This window comes from Rhinolophus sinicus, chromosome 2 (assembly GCF_057876585.1).
Source record: "Rhinolophus sinicus isolate RSI-liver-muscle chromosome 2, RSI-T2T, whole genome shotgun sequence".
NCBI classification, from domain to species: Eukaryota; Metazoa; Chordata; class Mammalia; order Chiroptera; family Rhinolophidae; genus Rhinolophus; species Rhinolophus sinicus.
The window spans coordinates 52,697,733-52,720,592 of NC_142502.1; the positions used below are offsets into that span (position 1 = coordinate 52,697,733).

The 22,860-nt window shown below is 32.4% G+C and overlaps 1 protein-coding gene across 1 annotated transcript in view; it reads left to right on the forward strand.

The window, feature by feature from the left end:
- Positions 1–22,860, forward strand: part of ASCC3 (activating signal cointegrator 1 complex subunit 3) — a 300,443-nt gene that overhangs the window by 32,688 nt on the left and 244,895 nt on the right. Inside the window, exon 4 of the mRNA XM_019738872.3 lies at positions 426–985. Coding sequence (XP_019594431.3) covers positions 426–985 — 560 coding nt within the window. The remainder of the gene's footprint in view (positions 1–425; positions 986–22,860) is intronic.

The window sequence follows — 22,860 nt, forward strand, 5'->3', positions numbered from 1 at the left end:
AGTACAAACTGGAAAGAAAGTTACAGCCCTCTGAGATTTCCTTCCAGCTCCAAAAGTCTGTTGTTCAGATTTATTTTTCATATCTTATTTTGCTTTATTAGCTCATCAACTTAGTTTTTAAAATTCGGTTTTAAATAAAATTTAGCTAATGTCTCAAATTGTTTTTAGAACTAAAGCGTTGTTGTTCGGTAGTTTCTCTACTTAAATATAGAATAATTATTGATAATGGTTTATTTACCTAATATAGTTCTTTGGGAATTTGGGAATGTACTTAAAGGGGTTTTCTTCTCCTACATTGGTCATCTTTATCAGCATGTTTGCACTATTGGATTTACTCAGAAAAATATTGGTAGTAGTTTTTTTGAAAATGTTAACTTGAACCATGATTCAATTGAGCTAATACTGTTTCTTTTGTATTTGAATAGTTGGAGTGGATAATGGAAAAGAAGCAATTGAAAGTGCAGCTGCATTTCTCTTCACGACATTTCACTTGAAGGACTCTGTTGGTCACAAGGAGACAAAGGCTATCAAACTGATGTTTGGTCCCTTCCCGTCATCCGCTGCTACTGCAGCTTGTAATGCTACTAATCGAATTACTTCTCATTTTCATCAAGACAATCTTACTGCACTTGTCCAGATGACAAAAGAGGACCCTGATGATAGAGTTTTATTTGGTAAAAATTTAGCATTTTCATTTGACATGCATGATTTGGACTACTTTGACGAACTGCCAATAAATGGTGAGTCCCAGAAAACTATAAGTCTAGATTACAAGAAGTTTCTGAATGAACATTTTCAGGAGCATTCCACCCCAGAGGTCAAGGCTGTGGAAAAAACAAACGACTCCTTTCTGTGGAGTGAAGTTGAGAAGTACTTAAATGCCACTTTAAGTGAAATGGCTGAAGCAACAAGAATAGAAGATCTTTGCTGTACTTTATATGATATGCTTGCTTCTGTTAAAAGTGGTGATGAACTTCAGAATGAGGTATAGTTGAAGTTATTGAAGTTTTATACTAATGTGAACTATCTTAATGAAATAGCCTTTTTAAACATGGGTGGGAAGCAAAGAAAGTATTTCTTCAATATTGTGCTGCAATAGTCAAATATGTAGCCAAATGGTTTTACATAGTAGACATGTTTATCTTTTCACTAGATTGTTGTAGAAGGACTGTGAGCGTAATGAATGGCAGAAGAGTTAGAGGGCAGTTGTTAGGGTGTCCACATATTCTGGTTACTCGGACAATCCTAGTTAAAGCTATGGTTAAATTGTAATAACTACCTCGTAGTACCCCTATTCCAAAAAGTGTGTAGGTTTGAATGATAAACTACATAGTTACCCTAGTAATAACTATTAACATTTGTACAGCATTTTCTATTTCTTAAGAGGTCATTGATGAAAATATAATAGACTTCAAAATTTTAGAAATTCTACTTATATATTACGTGACTTACAGATTTAGAAAAATATTGACTAGTTTCTATGTTTGAAAGAAAAAGCATTGAAAAAAATTGATCTAGAAATAATTGGACTATTTTATATTACTTGTTCAATGAAGAATTGATCCTTTATCAGTTTTTTTATATCACACAAAGTAAAACATTTTAGTTCCTTTCTGTGCCACAATTTGGTTGTGTTATTCAAAATGGTGAATTATTCTTACTGTCACATGAAAAGTTTATCTTGAAGGGTTTAGTTTTGCTCTCAATACTGGCATTATATTCCTTTCCTGGTATAAATTTAAAATAATGTCAACCCAATTTTAATACTGGATAAATTTGATGAATAACATATTTGATGAAGGATTAAGAAAGGTGGCATACTGTTGTAGAAAGTGCAGAGCCTTTGAAATCAGATGCTCCTTTCTTTCCTACTTGTTGATATTGAGACTTAATAGTTAATTGGATCTCCCAGAAGCTGTTTCTTCTTAGGCTATCTCAAGGGGATATGAATTCAAAGGTTAAAGCGTTAGTATAAGCTTCAAATGAGGTATCATATGTGAAATAATAAATAGCATTTGGCAAATACTTATTATGTGGTAGCTGTGATCATTTTTGTTACTATTATTGGAATTAATTAATTGAGAATTTTTAAATCACATGGAGTATCAGTCAAGAAAAAAAAACACTAAGTGTGTTTTTTTTTCAGAGAACAATTAGGGAATTAGCTAAATAGGTATTGAAGAACTTAATTCATAGTAGTGATAGGTATTATGCTGATAAAAGTAGGGTATCATTGTTAATGCAGTGATCAGTTTCATTTACTTTGACTGTTTTATACTTGGTTTAATTTATATCAGCTATGGTTCATATTCATATATGGATTTTTTGTAACAATCTGAAAATAATGGTTTTAAAAATGTATTACAAACTTATAATTTATAAAGAAAATTTACTGATATTTGCTTATCATAATGGAATGCATAACAATTTTCCTATTATGATTATAGTAAACTGAAACTTATAAATGTCAAACTAATGGAAATTTTATTTTCTGCGTGAGCTAATATATAAAACAATTTTGTGTGTGTTTACTTCTGCGTATCTAGAGTGAGGTTCATATTTCTTAGTTCCTCAACACAAATTTTATGTATGTAACTGAATCTGATTGTTGGAGGGAGAATGTTTTCTAGTTCTCAAGATTGTTTTCATAATCTTCATTGCAAGGTCAAACTCAGTTAATGCATCCATCCATTCATCATATATTTGTCCTATGCTTACTATTTATTACTAAGTACAGTGCTAGTTACTGGACATAAAAGGATGAATAAGAGCAATCTTGCTCTCAGGGAATTAATTGTTTAGTAAGAGGAGACATGTCAATAAGTAAGTCTACTTAAATACCATAGGTATCATGATATTACATACAAAGAAAATGGGGGCATTAAAGAACCAGTGATAGATTCCATAGGAGGGTTAGTATGGTAGGAAAAATATTCATAGAGGAGGTTAAGCTGTAGCGAAGTCTTAAAATATACCTCAATTTAACTTGTTTATGTGGACCAGAAAGGTAGAGAGCACATTTTAGGTATGAGAAAGACCATGGTGTGTTTATTATTAGCACTTTTTTTTTTTTTCCCTAAGGTAGGCACAGCTCACAGTGGCCCATGCCTGGATTGAACTGACAACCTTGGTGTTATTAGCACCCCTCTCTAACCAACTGAGCTAACCGTCCACCCCATGGTGTGTTTAGAGAGTTGCAGTCTGTATAGTGAGGGTGCAGAATGCAGGGGGGCTTGTGGGGAGAGACAAAATTGGCAGATAGGTAAAGGCCAAGTAAGGTAAGGCCTTGCACGCCTTATTAAGGTGTATTATAAGCTGCTCTAAAACCTGTAGATATGCCCTGTGTGGTCTGGTTCCATGATTTTTCCAATCAAGGCTTAATGGACGGTTTAACATGTAAGTGAGGATTTCACATTGTGGCAGTGGCTTAAGTAGTAGAGTTTTCAGAGGTTCATCCCCTCAGTGTTTTGATTTTTCTCTGAGAATGAAAGTAAACAATCAGTATATGCTTTTTTTTTTTTTTTTATAGCACAGGTTGTTCATACTTTCATATGAAATCCCTTTCTGTACAATTATATTGTATTGTAGCAAATTTTCTGTATAATTTTGGAGTAATGCTTCAATAGAAAAATATTTCAATACAGTCACTCTTGACCAGTTATTCTCACTTTAGGATGTGCTATACCTAATGTGTTATCTGTTTACTTTTAAATCCCTCACTTAAGCCTGGAAAAAGTGTAATTGAAAGAGTAATCAGTTTATGTGATAGTATAGTTAATTTTCATTTCTTTTTGAGGTTTTAGTTGACTATGAAATAGGAATATTTAAATAGCGACGCTGTGTGCTGTGTCTCTAGAAATTTAACAGAACCATAGAAATATATTTTTTACATATAATTTTAAAGAACTACACAAAAAGGTAAAGGTATTTTTGTTCGACATAATGATTTCCCAGTTCTGAATTTAGCTTAGTGACCTAATAATGACTGGTGATAAAGCTATTTTTAACACCGACTATTTGAAGTCTTTTTTCCCAAGACCTTTATGCTATTGAACTAGTGTTGGAAGCATGAGAATAAAAAGTGTATGCATATGATGACATTTGCCACAGAGATGGTGCAGGAGAGGTAGTAGTCTGAAACCTAAGAAAGAAATAATGCTAATGATAATAGTAGTAAGAATGATGGCCACCCTTGGATGCCTGCTGTGTGACAGGTATTATGTCAAGCGCTTTATGTGCATCACTTAATTTAATCCTTAACAGCAGTGCTTTGAAGTAGGCAGGGTTGGATTAAAAACTGTTAGAAACCCTGAACACTGAAAGGGTTACGCTCCTCCCCCATGTGTGATATAAACAAACAAACAGAAAATGCGTACTAAAGCAAACATAAGAAAGTCTGGGAAAAATTCATTTTTACCATTGTGGCTAAGTTGCTGTCTTTTTGAAACATCAAATTATTTTTTAAAGTTTTTCTCAATTTTTTGGTGCCTCTGCTTTGTGGTATTTTAAGGAACTGTTTTGTTGGCTTTATGGATTATACTCACTGGAGGCATTTTATAGAGACATTGGGAAATTTGTTCAAGGTTACAGAGTAAGTAGTGGATCCAGGATTTAAATTCAGACATTCTGACTCCAGTGTGCACTTTCTTTGCCAGGAAGTTGATCTGTACATTTTCCTGCATTTGGTGCTTTGAAAAATCAAGCATTGTAAATATGTTGAAGAATCTTTGACATTGACTCTTAATTAACAGTTTCTTTAGAAACAATGCCTTTCCTTTTTCGAGCGTTCCAAATAAGAATTGACTGAAATAAGAGAAAGGATGAAACCCTGAGACCCTGTTAAAGATGAGATTTAATATTTCTGCAGGAATTATATTTAAAGTACTTCTATGCTATGTTCTTGTGTGTGTTGAGCTAATAAACCCATTTAGGTTTCCCAGTACCATCTTTTCTCCTCTGTCTTGCACCTCTAAGTTACTATCTCCTGAGGAATTTTTTCCTCTTCACTTCTGACTCCTGATAATTTCTTTGTTAAGGCTATAGTCATTATGATTAAGCCTTAGAATTTGATTGGGCTAGAGAATTTTTAAGGTACTTTATACTCTTGAGACTTACTTATTTTTAAAAATATTTGTTAAATTTAGTACGTTTTAATCACCAGAAGGAAATAAGTCTTGAACATTCTATATTATTTTTTAATCAGGACCCATCCATTATTGGTGTAGATATCTCCCTGTTGCTCCTGTTTCATAATCAGAATAGATTTAATAGCAATCGGTTTAGTTCTAGTGGGATCATATAGTTAATGAACTTTAAAACAGAAACTGCCCCCTAGAAAGTAGTATGATTACTAACAGCAAACCTGCCGTGTTTTGAGTACCTTTTATGTGTGGACCTAGGCTGTCTTTCTTGACGTAACCAGTTGCTTTAACAGTCCTGCAAGATAGGGGTAGTAGCTTCTGTATAAAGATTAAAAAAAAAAAAAAAAAAAAGGAGGCTCAGTTGTTTCCTAAATTCACAAAGCAAAAGCAAGATGTTGGTAGACATTCTGGGACTTTTTCTCCATGTAGGCCCACCATTCTTTAAATGCCATCAGATTCTTTAAAGAGAAGGGCACTTAACTGACAAGGGTCTTTGAAGGAATTTTCTTTTCCCTCAGGTCAAATTCTATCTCTGTTTGTTTACCTGTGGACTCTGGACAAATTACCAAACCCTTGTGAACCTGAGTTCCCTAATTTGTAAAATATTTCCTTTACAATGTTGCTGTGAGGATTTGTGAAGTAAAATATACAAAGTACTTAGCATAATGTTTCACAAACTGTGGGCTCTCAAATGTTACTTTCTTTCCTTCCGTATTGATGAGCATCACATATTTGGACATATAAAAGTTTTATTAGAGTATGCCTTATAATAAATATTGTAGATAAATTTTTGGCTATACCTTATATATATAGATGTTTCAAATAATTAATAAAATGATACTTAAGGGCTAGGTCTTAATTCAGAGAATTATTTTTACTGCTATTTTTTTGTTTTTTTAAGTCTCATTATCCTAAAGAAAATCTTTTTATTCAGTTTTTGAAGTGAGCTCTGATTTTAACAGTCTTTGGTAAAATAGGAAAAGTGTTATAGGAAAGGTGTTAATAAAAAAATACGAAAACATTGGAGATATTTGGATATGTATTGGAGTATACTGTATATCTTTTGGTATTATTTCAATATTAAATGCTACTTGCAGAGTTATTAATGCTGATGTAAATATTGATGGAGTTATTGTATAATCAGTTCTTAGAAAAAGTGAATTTTGAGTTGTACTGGTGTGATAATAGTTTGCTTTTGTGCAGCTGGGGCTCATTCTTTATAGCATTTGTGATTACATGTTTGTTATTAGCATTATCTCTTGACTCTATGCAGATGGTGTTATTTGACCCATGGAAACTCATTTCTGAACCTATCCCTGTTCCAGATATGTGCCTAATCCTAAAAGTAGTAGTTATTTGCTTAGGTTGTCTTTTGAGGGAAGACCATATTTTTTAATACTTACTTGCATTATAAATGATTCTAGCATCCTTTGAAGTGTTGATGTAGAATAATTAGTATGATTTAATACAGTGGCTCTCAAACATTTTGGTCTCAAAAGTCCTTTACACTGTAAAAATTCACTGAGGACCTTATAAAGAGCTTTTCTGTATGTTATTTATCTATATATCCTATTGATACTTATTGTCTTATAAATTAAAAACAAAACATTAACATATTAAATGTTTTAATAATTGTTTATTAAATCATTTGAAACAATGCAAAACCTACTACATTAATATAAGTAACTAAATCTATTATATTAATACTAATAATACTAAATCTATTACATTAATATAGATAACATTTGTGAAAAAATAGCTTTTCTAAAAATAAAGAAATATGCATATGTAGCGTGAAGAATGGCATTGTATTACATTTCTAAAAAATCATTTTAATGTCTAGCTTAATAGAAGACAACTAGATTCCCACATGTGCGTCTGCATTCATTGTGTTCTGATATCACACGTTGTATAGCTTCAAAACTTCGCTCACTTTATAGGATTAAAATAAAAGAGGCAAATTATATTTTCATTATATTATGAAAATAATTTTGACCTCATGGCTTCCTGAAGAGATCTTGCAGATTCCAGACCACTCTTTGAGAACCACTGATTTAATGTGTATACTAGTTTAGTTAAGAAGAATATAGTTTATGTTTTTGGTAACTAGAATAGATACCAAACTATTGTGCAGAATTTAAAATATTGTTCAGAATTATTAACATTAATGTGTTGTGAATAGGCTCTCCTATTAAGTATTGTACATTCTTTTTATTAGTCTTACTTAGTACAGCTGAATAATAAGGAGGACACCAACATCAGCCAGGTTAGAATTAAAATAGTGTCCCTTCGGCTATGAGAACGTATTGCTGCTTTTTCTGTAGTCTTTTCATGAAGTAATCAAAAGAGCCCCTCTTCTACCCCCAAGTCGGAATAGAGAGCTGCCACTGGGTAAAATTATACTTTAAGATTTAGAGAATGTTTCGTATCATAGAATTTCCTCATCCATTGTAGTATTTGTGTGTCTAGCATTCTATCCAAATGTTGATTCCCGTGTAATAAGGTCTACTTATTGTAATGAACAGTGTCTTTTTTCCAAAAGTGTCTTTCTTCAGTGGTTCTTTTATAACTTACTTGTTTTTCTGAACTGTTTAGTCCTGTATCTCTACAGTGTGACAACCAAGTCATTGACCTCTACTGTTACATGACTGTGTTTTAGACACGTGATGGCAATTTTGTCTTCCTTAGTCATCTTTGTTGTTTTTTTTTTTTTAATGTAATGCTCCTTCAGTATTCCTCTATGGTGAAATTAATCCATTATCAACACAATTTGGATACAGTTGTTCAATGCTCTGTATATCTGTCAGTACTAACATGTAGAAAGCTTTTCATCTTATCTTCAAAAATGTCAAATTTTCAGTTGCTTTGCCAATCCAAGAGCAAATAACCTAATGGTTTTATAGGAAAAAAACATTAAGACTACAATTGACCTTTGAGCAGTACTGCAATGCTGCTTACCTCCCTTGGAATTGAATATCTGTATATAACTTTTGACTCCCTCCAAATTAACTGCTAATATCCTGCTATTGACTGGAAGCCTTATGGATAACATAAACAGTTGGTTAATACATATTTTATATGTTATATGTAGTATATACTGTATTCTTACAATAAAGTAAGCTAGAGAAAATAAAATGTTATTAAAATAACGAGGAAGACAAAATAGGTTTACAGTATCTATTGAAAAACTTCACTTATAAGTAGACCCATGCAGTTCAAACCCATGTTGTTCAAGGCTCAGCTGTATTTTCTCATGAAACTTGGTGAGTCCTGTTCTTTGTTCTGTTACATTGCCATGTGTTAATGTTAAGCTTACAATTAAGTAGTTTTCACAGTCCACCAGTTTTGTCCTTTTTGTTTTTTAAAATTGGAAATTTTGCCTTTATCTGTTTCTTTTCATTATTTCTCATATATTTGATCTCAGTGATTCTGAGATCAAATCTGTAAACAGTTCCTGAACCTTGGAATGTGATTCATTAGGATCTGAATATCTGGACTTATTTGAAAGTGCTAGGTTGTTTGTTGCCACTTTTTCCCTTACCATAGGTAGCGTTCAATACTTACGGTATTTGTTCTGCTCTTTCCAGTTTAAGCTCATATTCTCTGTAGGAAAAGATACAAGCAGAATGAGAATAGACTGCTTCTCTTGTCTTCCCCAAGAAAAGAACATGTCCTGGTTTTATTTCCTTGCTTCAAACATTGATAAAAAACTCCCCTTGGTTTTCTCCCAGTTTTGTATGCCTAGATGTTTCTAGAGATTTCACTTTATAGACACTACTATTACAGGTTTTTAAAAACGTGTTAACATGTTGGTTTTATTGTGACTTTACTGTATTTTCTCTCATGTTCCTCTTATTTTTTTCATTTTATAGGTAGTATGTTAGAAATAGTGTTTTTATATTGAATTTATTGGAGTGACGTTGGTTAGTAAAGTTATATAGGTTTCAAGTGTACAGTTCTATAATACATCATCTATGTATTGCATTGTATGTTCACTATCCAAAGGCAAATCTCCTTCTATCACCATGTTTGATCCCCTTTACGCTCTTCTACCTCCCTCCGTACCCCCTTACCTTCTAGTAACCACTAAATTGTTGTCTCTGTTTATGAGTTTTTGTTTCTTTTTTTGTTTGTCTTGTTCCTTCTTGCTTTCAGTTTTACATCCTATGTATGAGTGAAGTCATGTTTTCTCAACTTTTTCTGTCTGACTTATTTCGCTTAGAATGATTATCTCAAGATCCATTCATGTTGTCGCAAATGGCAGTGTTTCTTCTTTTCTTCCAGCCAAGTAATATTCCATTGTGTATATGTACCACATCTTCTTTATCCAGTCATCTGTCGAAGTATGGATAAATGCTTTCAGACTTTTTTGGTAGATAGCCAGAAGAGGGATTGCTGGGTCATATAGTAATTCTATTCTTAATTTTTTGTGAAACCTCCATACAGTTTTCCATAGTGGCTGTACTAATTTACATTCCAGCCAACAGTGTATAAGGGTTCCTTTTTCTCCACAGCCTCTCCAACACTTGTTATTCCTTGTCTTGTTGATAATAACCATTCTAGTAGGTGTGAGGTGAAAGCTCATTGTGGTTTTGATTTGCATTACCCTGATAGTTAATGAAGTTGAGCATCTTTTCATATATCTGTTGGCTGTTTCTGTGTCTTCTTGAGAGAGTCATCTGTTCAGGTCCTCTTCCCATTTTTTAATTGGATTTTTGTTGTTGTTGTTGTAGAGTTGTATGAGTTCTTTGTATATTTTGGATATTAGCCCCTTATCGGAGATGTTATTTGCAAATATCTTCTCCCATTCGATTGGTTGCCTCTTTGTTTTGTTGATGGTTAATTTTGCTGTGCAGAAGCTTTTTGTTTAATATAGTCCCATTCATTTATTTTTGCTTTTACTTCCCTTGCCTTTGAGGTCAGATTCATAAAATCCATTCTGAACCCAAGGTCCCTATGCTTACTTCCATGCAATTTACTGTTTCAAGTCTTATGTTTACATCTTTGATCTATTTTGAGTTAATTTTGGTATGTGATGACAGATAGATAGCAGTCTGTTTTTATTCTTTTGCATGTGGCTTTCCAATTTTCCCTGCACCATTTGTTGAATTGGCTGTCTTTTCTCCACTGTATGTTTTTTGTTCCTTTGTCAAAAATTATCTGCCTATTATATGTGGGTTTGTTTCTGTGCTCTCAATTCTGTTCTTTTGGTCTGTGTGTCTGTTATTCTGTCAATATCATGCTGTTTTGATTACTGTCTCTTTGTAGTATAAATTGAAGTCAGGGAGTGTGATACCTACCCCCAGCCGTGTTCTTTTTTCTCAGGATTGCTTTGGCTATTTGGGATCTTTTGTGATTCCATACAGATCTGATAATTTTTTTGTTCTATTTCTTTAAAAAATGCCATTGGAATTTTGATGGGCATTGCATTAAATTTGTATATTGCTTTGGGTAATGCAGCCATTTTAACTAAGTTGATTCTTCCTATCCATGGACATGAAATATCTTTCCATTTCTTTGTCTTCAATTTCTAAGACAATGTTCAAAAGTACATTGCATTCCTATATACCAACAATGAAATTTCAGTAAAAGAAATGGCCCCCCCCCAAAAAAAAAAGGAACTCCTTTTTCAGTTGCAGCAAAAAGAATAAAATACCACGGAATAAACTTAACAAAGGATCTGAAGGGCTTGTTTACACTAAAACTATAAGACATTATTAAAAGCAATGGTGTTTTTTTAGAATCCAATCTATTTTTTCTCTTACTTTTTTCAGGATTGTGGTGGAAACCATAAAAAAGTTTTTTATGCAGTTTCATTTTTTAATGCCACCTATTTTTTATACATGTTTGTTTATTTTTCTAATTTTGAAAAATATACCATTGTAAGAAAATTTAGAGCGCCCTTTATACACAAAATGCAGTAACTGAGTCAGTCATCTGTAATCTTACTAGTATCCAGCCATAACCACTGTAAATATTTTGGAGTATGTATATTTTAAAATAGTAATACTTTAAAAATGGCTCGTTTATATAATTTTGAATCTGTTTTTTGTTACTTATATTCATGTTTTTATGACAATATTCTATTGTATAATAAATTTTAATGGTCACAGAATGTTACATTTATCATCATATCCTAGTTTGTTAATACTCTTCTATTGAATATTTGTTGTATCTAGCTTTTATAAAGAACATTGCAATAAATTGTTATAAAGAACATTGCAATAAAGACTGTTGTGCTAAATATTTGCTCATACATATTTTCCCCTTGAATATATTCCTATCAGTGAAAATTTTGCATCCAAAAATCCTGACAAAAAATATTTTACTGAAAGAATCTCCCAGTGTACATTTCTACCTCTACTGAATGAGTGTCCCTATACTTAAATCTTTGCCAATCATATATATAATACTTTTAAAAACAAATCTCTGCCTGCTTAGTAGATGGTATCTCACTGTTTTAATTACAAATTTTTATTGTTACTTAGGTTAGTTTTTTTCATATAGTTTAAGCCACTTACTGTTTGAGAATTGCCAATTTTTTATTTGATAAAGTTACTTTTTTTACTTATAAGAGATATATAATGAAATTTTGTTCTTGCATATGTTTTAAGTGTTCAAGTAAGGTATATCCATCTTTTTATTCAAGGATCTTCCTTTGGTGTTATGTTTATAGCAATCTCCAAGACATGATCAAAGCTCCCATTTTCAAAAAACATTTTTTCTATTTTAGTTTCACTTCTTTGGGGTAGAATGTTATTTGGGACAGATGTATGTTTTCTCTGTATTTAACTTGTAGGTACGTATCCGAATATGTCCTTATTGCATGTAGCCATTTTCTCCCAAGGTTCTTGTTACTTCCACATTGTCTATCATCTTAGGTAATACATTCCTACTTTTACTTTATAAGAGATGACATTTTTATGAGGAAAATGAGAATTATTTGTTCTACTTTTAGCTGAATATAACGTTTTGAAAGGTTAAGATAGCATAACCATTGTACCTGCTCTAACAGGTCTCTTAAGTTTTATAATCTGTATTGGGGATACTTTCTATTTACCTTGGTTGTATGTTACTTTTTTCCCCCTTTTATGGCTCCAAGTATTAGAATGATGGGCTGAATATGACATGATAAAATAAATGTAAGTTCATATACTTGTAACCAGGAATACAATATATTTCACATAGGGAGGTCTGGTTTAGCAGCTGTATTTGTAAAAAATAAATTACATGTGAGTCAGCCGTGGGAACTGCAAGTTCAAGTGGTTAAGAGCATAGATTTTTGAGGTTAGACACAAGTATGAATCCTAGCTTTACTGCTTATAAACTGGTCGACATTGGCCAAGTTACTTTCCTAAGCTGCACTTTTCTGTCTTGTTATATGGAAAAGTAATTGGTTTAATCATATAGGATGACTTCAAATATAATATGATATAAAGCACTTGAAGCTCTTAGAATAGTGCCTAACAGATGGTACGTATTGCGTCTGTACTGGCTATTGTAAATAGCATTATGTAGCTAGCAAACAATAACATTTTATTAGTATATTAACAAAGTAGTCTTATACGTGGGTGATGATAATTCCGTTCAGCTTTTCAGGCTGCACCAGGTCACCACACTTAAAGGGTGAAAGAATCCTAATGGTCTGTAGAGGAAAATGATTAGGTCGGTGAAAGAAGTAGAAATGATGCCTTATGATGAATAATGAATAAATAGCAGTTGGTAATCCTCAGGAGAAAGGTATGATGGAATAGCAGGATGGCCATGGCATTTGAAGAGCTGTATATGGGAGAAGGATGGCCCAAGAATTAATCTGGGTAGCAGATCTCAGCTCAGGCAAGCCTTTATAATTTTCAGAATTCTTTACATAATAATGAGCTCTTTTGGTGAGTAATAAGATGTTTTATTGGAGATACAGTCAAATTTGCTGAATGATCACTTTGTTCAGATTTGTACAGATGGATACTGGTGACCTGTTTAAGATATGGGGTAAAAGATACTCTGTTAACTTAAACTCACAACACGGATTTAAAAATACTTACTGTTTCTAATTTGTGGCAATAATAGATTCTAAACTATTTGAATGGTTGTTCAAGAAATAAGACATTTTGCCAAATTTCATACTTTTTGTCTTATTCTCTGTTTGGCACTGTTCATTCATTCATTCATTTATTCTCTTCTGTGTATGAGGTACTCTTAGGTTTGGGGAGACAAAAAGGTAATCTAACAAAGTTTAATCATCCCACTCCCATTATCTTTCTTTTTTAAATCTCCTTCTTTTGGAACTTTCATACATGAATTTAATGGGCAAGAAAATTGTGTTTGATATAATGAACGTTGTTGGTATTAATTTGGAGAAACACATGGGTTATATATGTTGAGTGATATCTATAATATATTGATGTAGGAAAGAAAATACATTTTATTAGTAAAATGAAGGATACATTTCTGTGTTTTAATGGTATTTGAGATGAATACAAACATTTTGAGTAATGTTTTAATTATCATTCTGTAAATATAAATTAATCTCATTACTAGACTTAAAAACTGCTATAAGCATTTATTTAAATATTTAAAATTTAATACACTAATTTTGTTCAGCTTTTTATATACATGTGCACATACACACATACATACATACATATGATAGCTGAAATATGTTTTCTCTAAGACAATTAAAATCAGCATATTTTCTTTCTAAGAGTCAAGGAAACTATCAATTTGTCATGTACATTAAAATGTAAAGTAAGCTTTTAAATATATGGCCGTACCTAGCTTTAACCTTACTACACACCTGTTATTTGTAATATGTGGGTAATAAATAGTGTTCACATTCCAAGTACTTTTAATTAAGTTGTAAGTGACCTTGGTTTTAGCTTTAAATTATTGTGTTAGATTAAGTACCTGTAAATGAGCATTAATTATTCTGAAAATATAATTTATCTAATTCTCTGCAATGCCAAAACAGATTTGCGTAGCACATTTTTCTTGAGAGAAGAATAAATGCTAAATAAGTGGTGTCCTAATTTTCATGGTCATTTTGTGTGTGTGTGTGTGTGTGTGTGTGTGTGTGTGTGTGTGTGTGTGTTAGGACTTTGTTGTTTTGGAATGTATGAATATTTAATTTTTTTTATGCCACAAGCCAAACTTAAGAACAATTTACAATGTTATAAATAACGAATGCTGCTTTATGTAATTATTCTAATAATTCCAACATGGACTGTTAATTCAAAACTGTTTTCAGATTTATTCAGTTTTTAACATTTTCTTTGATCATACTTTATTATTCTTAGTTTTCAGTATGCACATCTTGTTAATTTCACATGCAAATCTAAAATTGCTTATCTTTTTTTAAACTTATAGGGGTGACAATAGTTACTCAAGTTACATAGGTTTCACGTGTACAATTCTATAATACGTCATCTATATATCACATTGTGTGTTCTCCACCCAGAGTCAATTCTCCTTCCATCACCCTATATTTGACCCCCTGTACGCTATTCTGCCACCCCCCACCTGCTGCCTTACCCTCTGGTAACCACTGAGCTGTTGTCTGCGTCTATGAGTTTTTCTTCCTTTGTTGCTTTCAGTTTTATATCCCACATATGAGTAAAGTCATATGGTTCTTGACTTTTACAGTCTGATTCATTTCATTGTAGCATAATAATCTCAAGATCCATCCAAGCTATCGCAAATGGCACTATTTCATCTTTTCTTATGGCAGAATAGTATTCCATTGTGTGTATATACTGCATCTTCTTTATCTAATTATCTATCAAAGGACACTTTGGTTGTTTCCATCTCTTGGGCACCATAAATAAAGCTGCAATGAATATCGGAGTACATACATCTTTACGGATAAATGTTTTTAGATTTTTGGGGGGTATAAACCCGGGAGAGGGATTGCAAGGTCATATGGTAATTCTAGTCTTAATTTTTTGAGGAACCTCCACACTGCCTTTCATAGCGGCTGCACCAATCCTCATGCCCACCAATAATGTATGAGGGTCCCCTAAATTGAATATAGTAAGCATAGGCTTACTATGATGTGCAATGTATGCTGTTTATTATAGTAGAGGTATAGATACAACTTTGATTTTTAAAACACATATCTCTGTATAATTAAAAAAGGAAATATATGGATTTTCTTCATGAGAATCAGCATGTCTCCTCTTTCTTAGGGCTTTCTTGGATAGGCACTGGTGCATTATTGTGGTTTTTCTATTCTCCTACTGTGCTTAGAATCTCATCTTGACTAGAAAATGTTTAAATTATTCTACTGTTTTAATACCTAAGGTTATTTGAGCCTCATAAGTAAAGTTTTGGAGCTTTTTTTTTTCTGTTCAAAAAAGTTTCTATAAGAAAGTAACTATGTCTTTCATGAACATTTGAGACAGTATGCTTGAAAATTGTCTGGCTTGATACCTTTTTGGAGGGCAGACTTTGATCAACACTTTAGATTTTCCAGTAGTTGCTGGTTTATTCAGATTTTCTATTTCTTCTTAAATCAAGTTTGTCAGCTGTATTTTTCTGTGAAGTTAGCCATTTCATCTGCGTACTTAACCTTTTTGCTCTAAAGTTAGTCATAATGTCATCTTATTAAAAAAAAAAAAAATTACCCTAGCTTTTTGTTACATTCTCCTTTTAGCCTTTTCTCTACGACTTTCTCATTTTTCCTAGAGGAGTGTTTGTTTTGTTTACAGAGAACCAGCTTTAGGTTTTATAGCTCTTGTCTTTCCTTTTTCCCTACATATTATGAAAGCTTTATTTTATTTATGTAGCGCATATGAGTTTTAAATAATAAGACAATCGGGCAGTTTAACAATCCTCAGAGGTTGGTACAAGCCTGATGGCCCTCTAGGTAGTTACATCCAGTTGTAACAGATATATGTATTTGTTTCACAGTGGAAATGGGTTTCTTCTTTAAAATTTTTAATCTGTTTATAATTACTTGTTTTCTTATATTATCAATAATAATCATGATAACATTTGAAATACTCTAAAGATATAAAGTCACCCCAATGACATTTATTGTGTCTGAAAAATTAAGTAGATCCCCAGTGAGAAATTCCAAAAGACATGTATGTTTTTTGGCTGGTGACTAATGCTGATGCAGGACAACCCTATATTGATCATTAATTACCTCTTAGATGCTTACTCATTTTCTTCACAAGGATTTGTTAAGTATCACACACATAATTTTGCTAGTTAGTATTATAACACAAGTGATAATGCTTCAACTTTACAAAACCTTATCAACAGTAAGAGAATAATCATTTTGAATGATAATAATTTTGTAACTCTTGAATCATATGCCATCTTTTAATTAATAGACTTTTTAGACCAGTTTCAAGTTTACAGAAAAATCGAACAAAAAGTATATACCCTCTGTTGTTTCATAAATTATTTTAATAGAAGCAACTGCTTTGTTGTTTCTTTGAGCTTAATAGTATTACTACTTATTTTAAAGTCTTTGTCACATTGTACCCAATTACTTTCTTCTGGAGTAAATTTATGTTCCGTTGTTGATTTTGTTGACAATCATTTTTAGTATAAGATTTCTTCATTGTTTTAGAATTTTAACTTTTATGCGGATGTTGATCTGTCGCTTCTCCCATCTACATTCCCACTTTTCACTGTCTTAGATTCCTCGAGTAGCTGTCGCCCCAAGTATCATTTTGGTAGTAGTTCCTTTCATCCCTTTTCATGAACAGGGGGGCACCATGCACACACCCTGGCTTCCAGCTAAACTCAGCTCTCGTGCCCACAGAGCAGGGAGCAGTGTTCTAGATTACCAATCACAGGCTCCAAACTCTTGGTCCTACTGTCCAGAACGAGCCCAGCTTGTCACTCTAGCTCTACTTGGTGCTTTGCCTTTTTTGCTTAATTTCTGGTCCAGGGATGTACTTGTCTTGATTTTAAGTTTGAAGTGTGCCATAGTCTTTTCTCTCTTTTTTTACTAGAGGAGGTGGATTAAAGCATGAATTTTGTGCCATCTTTTCTTCTTCATCTTAATCTCTAATACTTGTTCTTTCAGAAGGCAGCCTTCCCTTTTTATCTTAGTTAGAAAAGGGAAGGAGTTTTTCAAGAAAATTTTAAGATTAAGACTCATATATATTTTAGTGGGTTTTTTTTTTTTAAGAAATGACTTATTACCTTGATAGGATCATATTTTTTGTTGTGACAAAGTAAGGGTTTAGCTATATATAAACATTCTAAAACTTGAAAATAGTAGAATAAATTCAGTATATATTATGTATATGTCAATTATACTGTCACAATCAGTGACCAAGACACACTGACTCAACTATTCCTTTTACTTAGGGTTAAAGTTGGAATATTAAGTTTTGTCATGGTAATTGAAAATTAATCATGATGATGGTTTATGTTGTTTTAATAAGGCCTTAACTACAGCCCTTACAAGTGTTTTGATGATTCTGGGGAGGAGGGGGGGACCCAAACCAGGAACTAATTGTTACTTATGTTATTGTTAAGTCTTACTTATATTTTGTTTTACTTTGTTACTTTTAATCCTGTCTCCAGTTTTATATGAGTTCTCATAACTTAGTTGCTAGTGCATTTTATATATCAACTGATACCCAGAAAAGTGATGTGTGATATAATTCTCTTGGGGATTGAATTTCTGTGTAGCTAGAGAGTTTAGTGCTTTGCAAATCTCCCAAATAGTAAGGTCCCCTGATAAATGCTGTGATTTTTATTGTCTGTACCAATAAGAGGCCAAACATCATCGCTTGCATATTATCAGTCTACCATGAAATGTAATAAATAACATACAAATATTAAATATGTAATGAGGAATTGAGGGTATTTTTCTGAAAAATATTTATTTTCTTTTGATATATACAAAGAAATAAGTTTACTTGAAAAGTAAACTTATACCTCACCTACTTACTACATTTTATAAATCTTGCCATATAGATGCTCAATCATTTATTTCTGTATGTAAGCTGCTATTTCTTTTCCTAACTAGCTTAGTTTAAAATTCCATGTCTCTTCTACTTGGAAGATGGCTACCGTCTAATGGACACCTTGCGTTTGCTGCATCTCCATCCTTCTTAACTAGTTCCAGTTAGAGATTAGCCTAAGGAATTTGCTAATTAACTCAAGTGGTTAAACAGTTAAAACATTTATTTTATTGCTTTTATGAAATAAAAATTATTAATATTAAAATTACTAAAATAATTTGTCAGTGATAAACTGTTTTAGAAAATACCATATGTCAGAATGATTCCCATGTGGTTAAATTGTGTTTGCTATAACTAGGTTTTTATCTTTGAAAAATAATATTTGATAGAGAAAATAAAGCTTAAATTGTTCCTTGAATTTTAGTTATCAGCTGATTTGTCTACATGATAAGGGATTTTTTTTTTATTTACATAACTTCTGGAGCTCATTCCAACAAATATGGTGAATATGTGAATAGCTATTTTATTAATTTAGTGATCCTGTATGTACTTAGCAGACAAAATGTGAAAAAAAATTGGTAAATCAGAATCTGGCTTGTATTACTTAAAAATAAAACAAAACTTTTTCTGATTAAGTAATGTATGTTATTATAGAAAGGTTTGAAAAGTTAAAAATAAGGAAAAATAAAAATTGTACAACTTAGTAATATTCTTTCGTCATTTCTCCGTATAGGACTTGTTTGCATATTTTTATGGATGGGATAATATATATATATATATATATATATATATATATATAGAGAGAGAGAGAGAGAGAGAGAGAGAGAGAGAGAGAGAGAGAGGAGAGAGAGAGAGAGAGAGAGAGAGAGAGCAGAATTTAATGAAATAAAAAAAATGAAGACATAATTGCCCAAACTTGGAAGCAATCAAATTATTCTTCAGTTGGAGAATAAACAAACTGTGGTATATCCATATCGTGGAATATTATTCAGTGATAAAGGGAAATCAAACCACTTGAAGGAAACTTAAATGGATATTGCTAAGTGAAAGAAACCAATCTGAAAAGGCTACATCACTATATGGTTCCAACTATATGATATCCGGAAAAGGCAAAACTATGGGAACCATAAAATGATCAGTGGTTACCAGGGGTTGGGGGAAAGGGAGAAAGGGATGAACTGGCGGAGCTCAGGAGATTTTTGGGGCAGTGAATCTCTTCTGTATGATACTGTAATGATGGATACCTTTCATTATGGTCATTATACATTTGCCAGATCTGTAGAATACACAACACAAAGAGTGAACTCTAATGTAAAATTATGGACTTTTTAAAAAAAATCTAAATTGATAGTACGATGCAACTAGACAGATACATTATGCTTTATAAACATATTGTATCTAGGTCTCAGCAGATCATTTTACATGTAGAATCAAAATATCTTCTAAAGCAGTGCTACCTTTTGCAGTGACCCCAGGTACTCTGTTTGCTCTCCAGCATGGCAGCCATGAGCCACATGTGGCTGTTGGGCTCTTGAAATGTAGCTAATATGACTGAGGAATTATTCACATATTTTAAAATTTTAATTGCAATTCCTGAGAATATAAATAGCCTCATGTGGCTAGTGGCTATATTAGACAAGGACATATCTAAATTGAACAAAGAAGACAGAAAAATGTCACCTGGTGATTAATGTAGTTAGATGGAGTTAATTAATAGTTGCTTGAAAGACCTTACCCTAAATATTGGTTCATTGGCAATTTGGTGTCAAGTCTTCATTTTTGATCCTGTAGTTTTTTACTTTTGTCCTCTCTTCAGTACTTTAATCAGTGATTTGCATGACAGCATGGTTATTGAAGTTGCGCTCGGGACAGACTGAACATTGATAGTGTTTACTGTTGTGATGGATCCCAGACTCCAGATTTAGAAAGCTCTTAAAAGATTTAAAAAATGACACAGGAAGCAAACAGATTTCAAAAGGGATTCATTTGAAATTTGGGGCTTAAAATTATTACATAAAGTATAGGATTTGGGAATCTTGGCTTACTTGGAACTCCTGTAGAAAAAACCTAAACTCAAATGTTTTTACTTGGCTACACATTCAGTTTGGGCCGGCAGTGTGGTGGTGTTACCACCGTAGGCTATGTTTAACATCCAGTCCAAAGTTGTTACAATCTCTGTGACCTGCCCTGATAAAATTGTATTTAAAATATTATGTGCAGATTGGGATCCTATTTTTTTCAAGAGGCTCAGTAAAAAGTTTTCTAAAGGAAACTGGATGACTAACATGACCATTAGTCATATATCTAGAAATCAAGATATATGACTAATAGTAAGGAATTGATGTGTATTTGCCTGGGAAAGAAGGAACTTGTGAGTGAAGTGTGGCTAGCTCTTTGCCTTATCTTCAAATATTTGAAAGGCTGACTTGTAGAAATGTCACTAAGATCATTCTCTGTAACCCCATAGGGCACAGCAGAGTGATAGGTGAAAGCAATCGTGAAACCGATTGGGCTCAGTGTCAGAAAGATTTTTTGGCAATTGCCATTCTCTAGCAGTGGCATGAGTTGCCTTTTAAGATAGTTTCTTGCTGGCAGAAGTATCCTGGATGTTCATTAGCCAGGAAAAAATTAGTCAATAACAGCAGTATTTATTGAGCACTTATTGTCAGACACCATGCTAATTTTCTTCTTTTTTTTTTTTTTACCATGCTAATTTTCTAACACTAGAAAGCTGAGGCTCAGGTTGCTTAAGAAAGTTGCTCACAGTCATATTATTAGGAATTGACAGAACTGATAACTAAACTTAGTTCTTTCTGACTCCAAGTCCATGTTTTCAGCTGTCCTGTTAACTGCCCTCCCACAGCAGTAAATGCTTTTATGAGAGCTTTGTTTAGATGTCCTCTAAGCTCCCTTCCAACCTTTGAGCTTAGATGACCCCATTATAATATCTTGCAAAGCTGAATATGAGAAAGATCATTAGGTTCTAGTATGTAACAGATTGAAGTGGAAACACACTGGTGGTCAGCAGGAAGGTTACCTAGGAAGCTGTGATCTAACCAACAAATAAGGCTTTAGCTGAAGCTGTGGTTGCTGCCTTTTACAGAGCACCAGGTTATATTGTGTTTAATTTCACCATTGAACTAAGAGTAATTTCCCAGCAGAAACTGGAGTTAGAATATATGCATGCACATACTACAATCATGAGCATACTTTCTTGAAAAAAGTCTGAAGTCAAGATGCATATCAGATACTTCTGTTAATATTTGTTACATGTTCATTTGTTTCCTAAGAAGTGATAGTTGATTATTAGATACTTGTATAGTGTTTTCTTTGAATTATTCTATCATGATTACTTTTAAATGATGAATGCATCAGTATTATGTATTTAGCAAAGATTCACTAATTTTTTTCTTCAGATCACGAGAGTGTGAAAATATATGCTTTATATGTAAAGCACTTAATATCTTGCCTGGGAAATAAGTAGTGTACAAGTATTAGGTATTGTTTTCATTACCATGATACAAATTATTTTGTGTACTTTCTTACTCCCTTATTTGATTATACTCATTTATTTTAATAATACTAAACACATAAAGTTAATTGCTTATATGCAAGGCACTGTTTATTTAGTTCACATCACAGCCCTATGAAAGGTATATATGTCCTCTTATTTCCACTATACAAATGAAAAAATGGAAGCTCAGAAAGGATATCTAAGTCCTAAAGTTAGTGAGCAATAGGCTCACAATTTGAGCCCTGGCTGACCATTCTCCTACCCTAAACTGCTATACTAGCGTTCATAAGTTTGTTAAATAAATTAAATGGACTGACAAGGAGTCATATAGAATAATGACTGGGTTGCTGACTTTGAATACAAGTGTTTTGAAAGTATGAAAAGTGATGGTATCGGTGGATTATACATAATCTGTATTTCTTTAAATTCTATAAAGCACCAGCAATTTTTCAGAAATACCATTTAATAACATTTTCAGAAAAATATTATATTAAACATAAATATTGATTATAAGACATAGTTAGATCAGAAGACTGTTATATTGTGAAAAGCTTTCATAACAGAATGATACTTTGAAGCATCGGTCTCCAACCTTTTTTATCGTACCTTCTAACCATTTTTGGAATTCATCCCTGATATTTAATTTTAAATTATATCCATATACTATTATAACTTTATTATAAAACATATGTAGAAATAGAGAATTAGAAAGGATGCCATTTTTAAAATAATATTTAACTTTTTATTGATACTAAAATTCTTTCTACTCTGAGAAATTTTTTAAACGTAATTGTGGGTTTTTTATATTTATTTCTTTTACTTCTCCTTAAGTCTAGCCCAATTGTATCAGACTATTCAGAAAATTTTAAAATCTTAATTCTATCAGGCCCTCGATTCTATTAACACTTTAACAAATTTAATATCTTTAGTTTATTATTGATAAATTTTGAACAGGACGAAGCTATGGCCAATCCTTGAAAAACAATTTTAGTGGCTGATTTCTGTATTGAGATGAATCCCATAATCCACCTAAGCATCGTGTTATCCGTAAGGATACCTTGCGAACATCAAGATATTGTAGCCATTGCACAGTTTTCACTGGCTGTTTTTCAAAATGCCCATTGACTATTTCATATGGAGGATGGTTGGTCCATCTTTTGAAAGAGGTCTTTTGGAACTCCAGATTTATTTTTTACTTTTAATGAATTCTTTAATATTGACTAGATAGAAACAGAAATGGAACTAACAAACCTTTTATAAATATTGAAATTGTATTTCC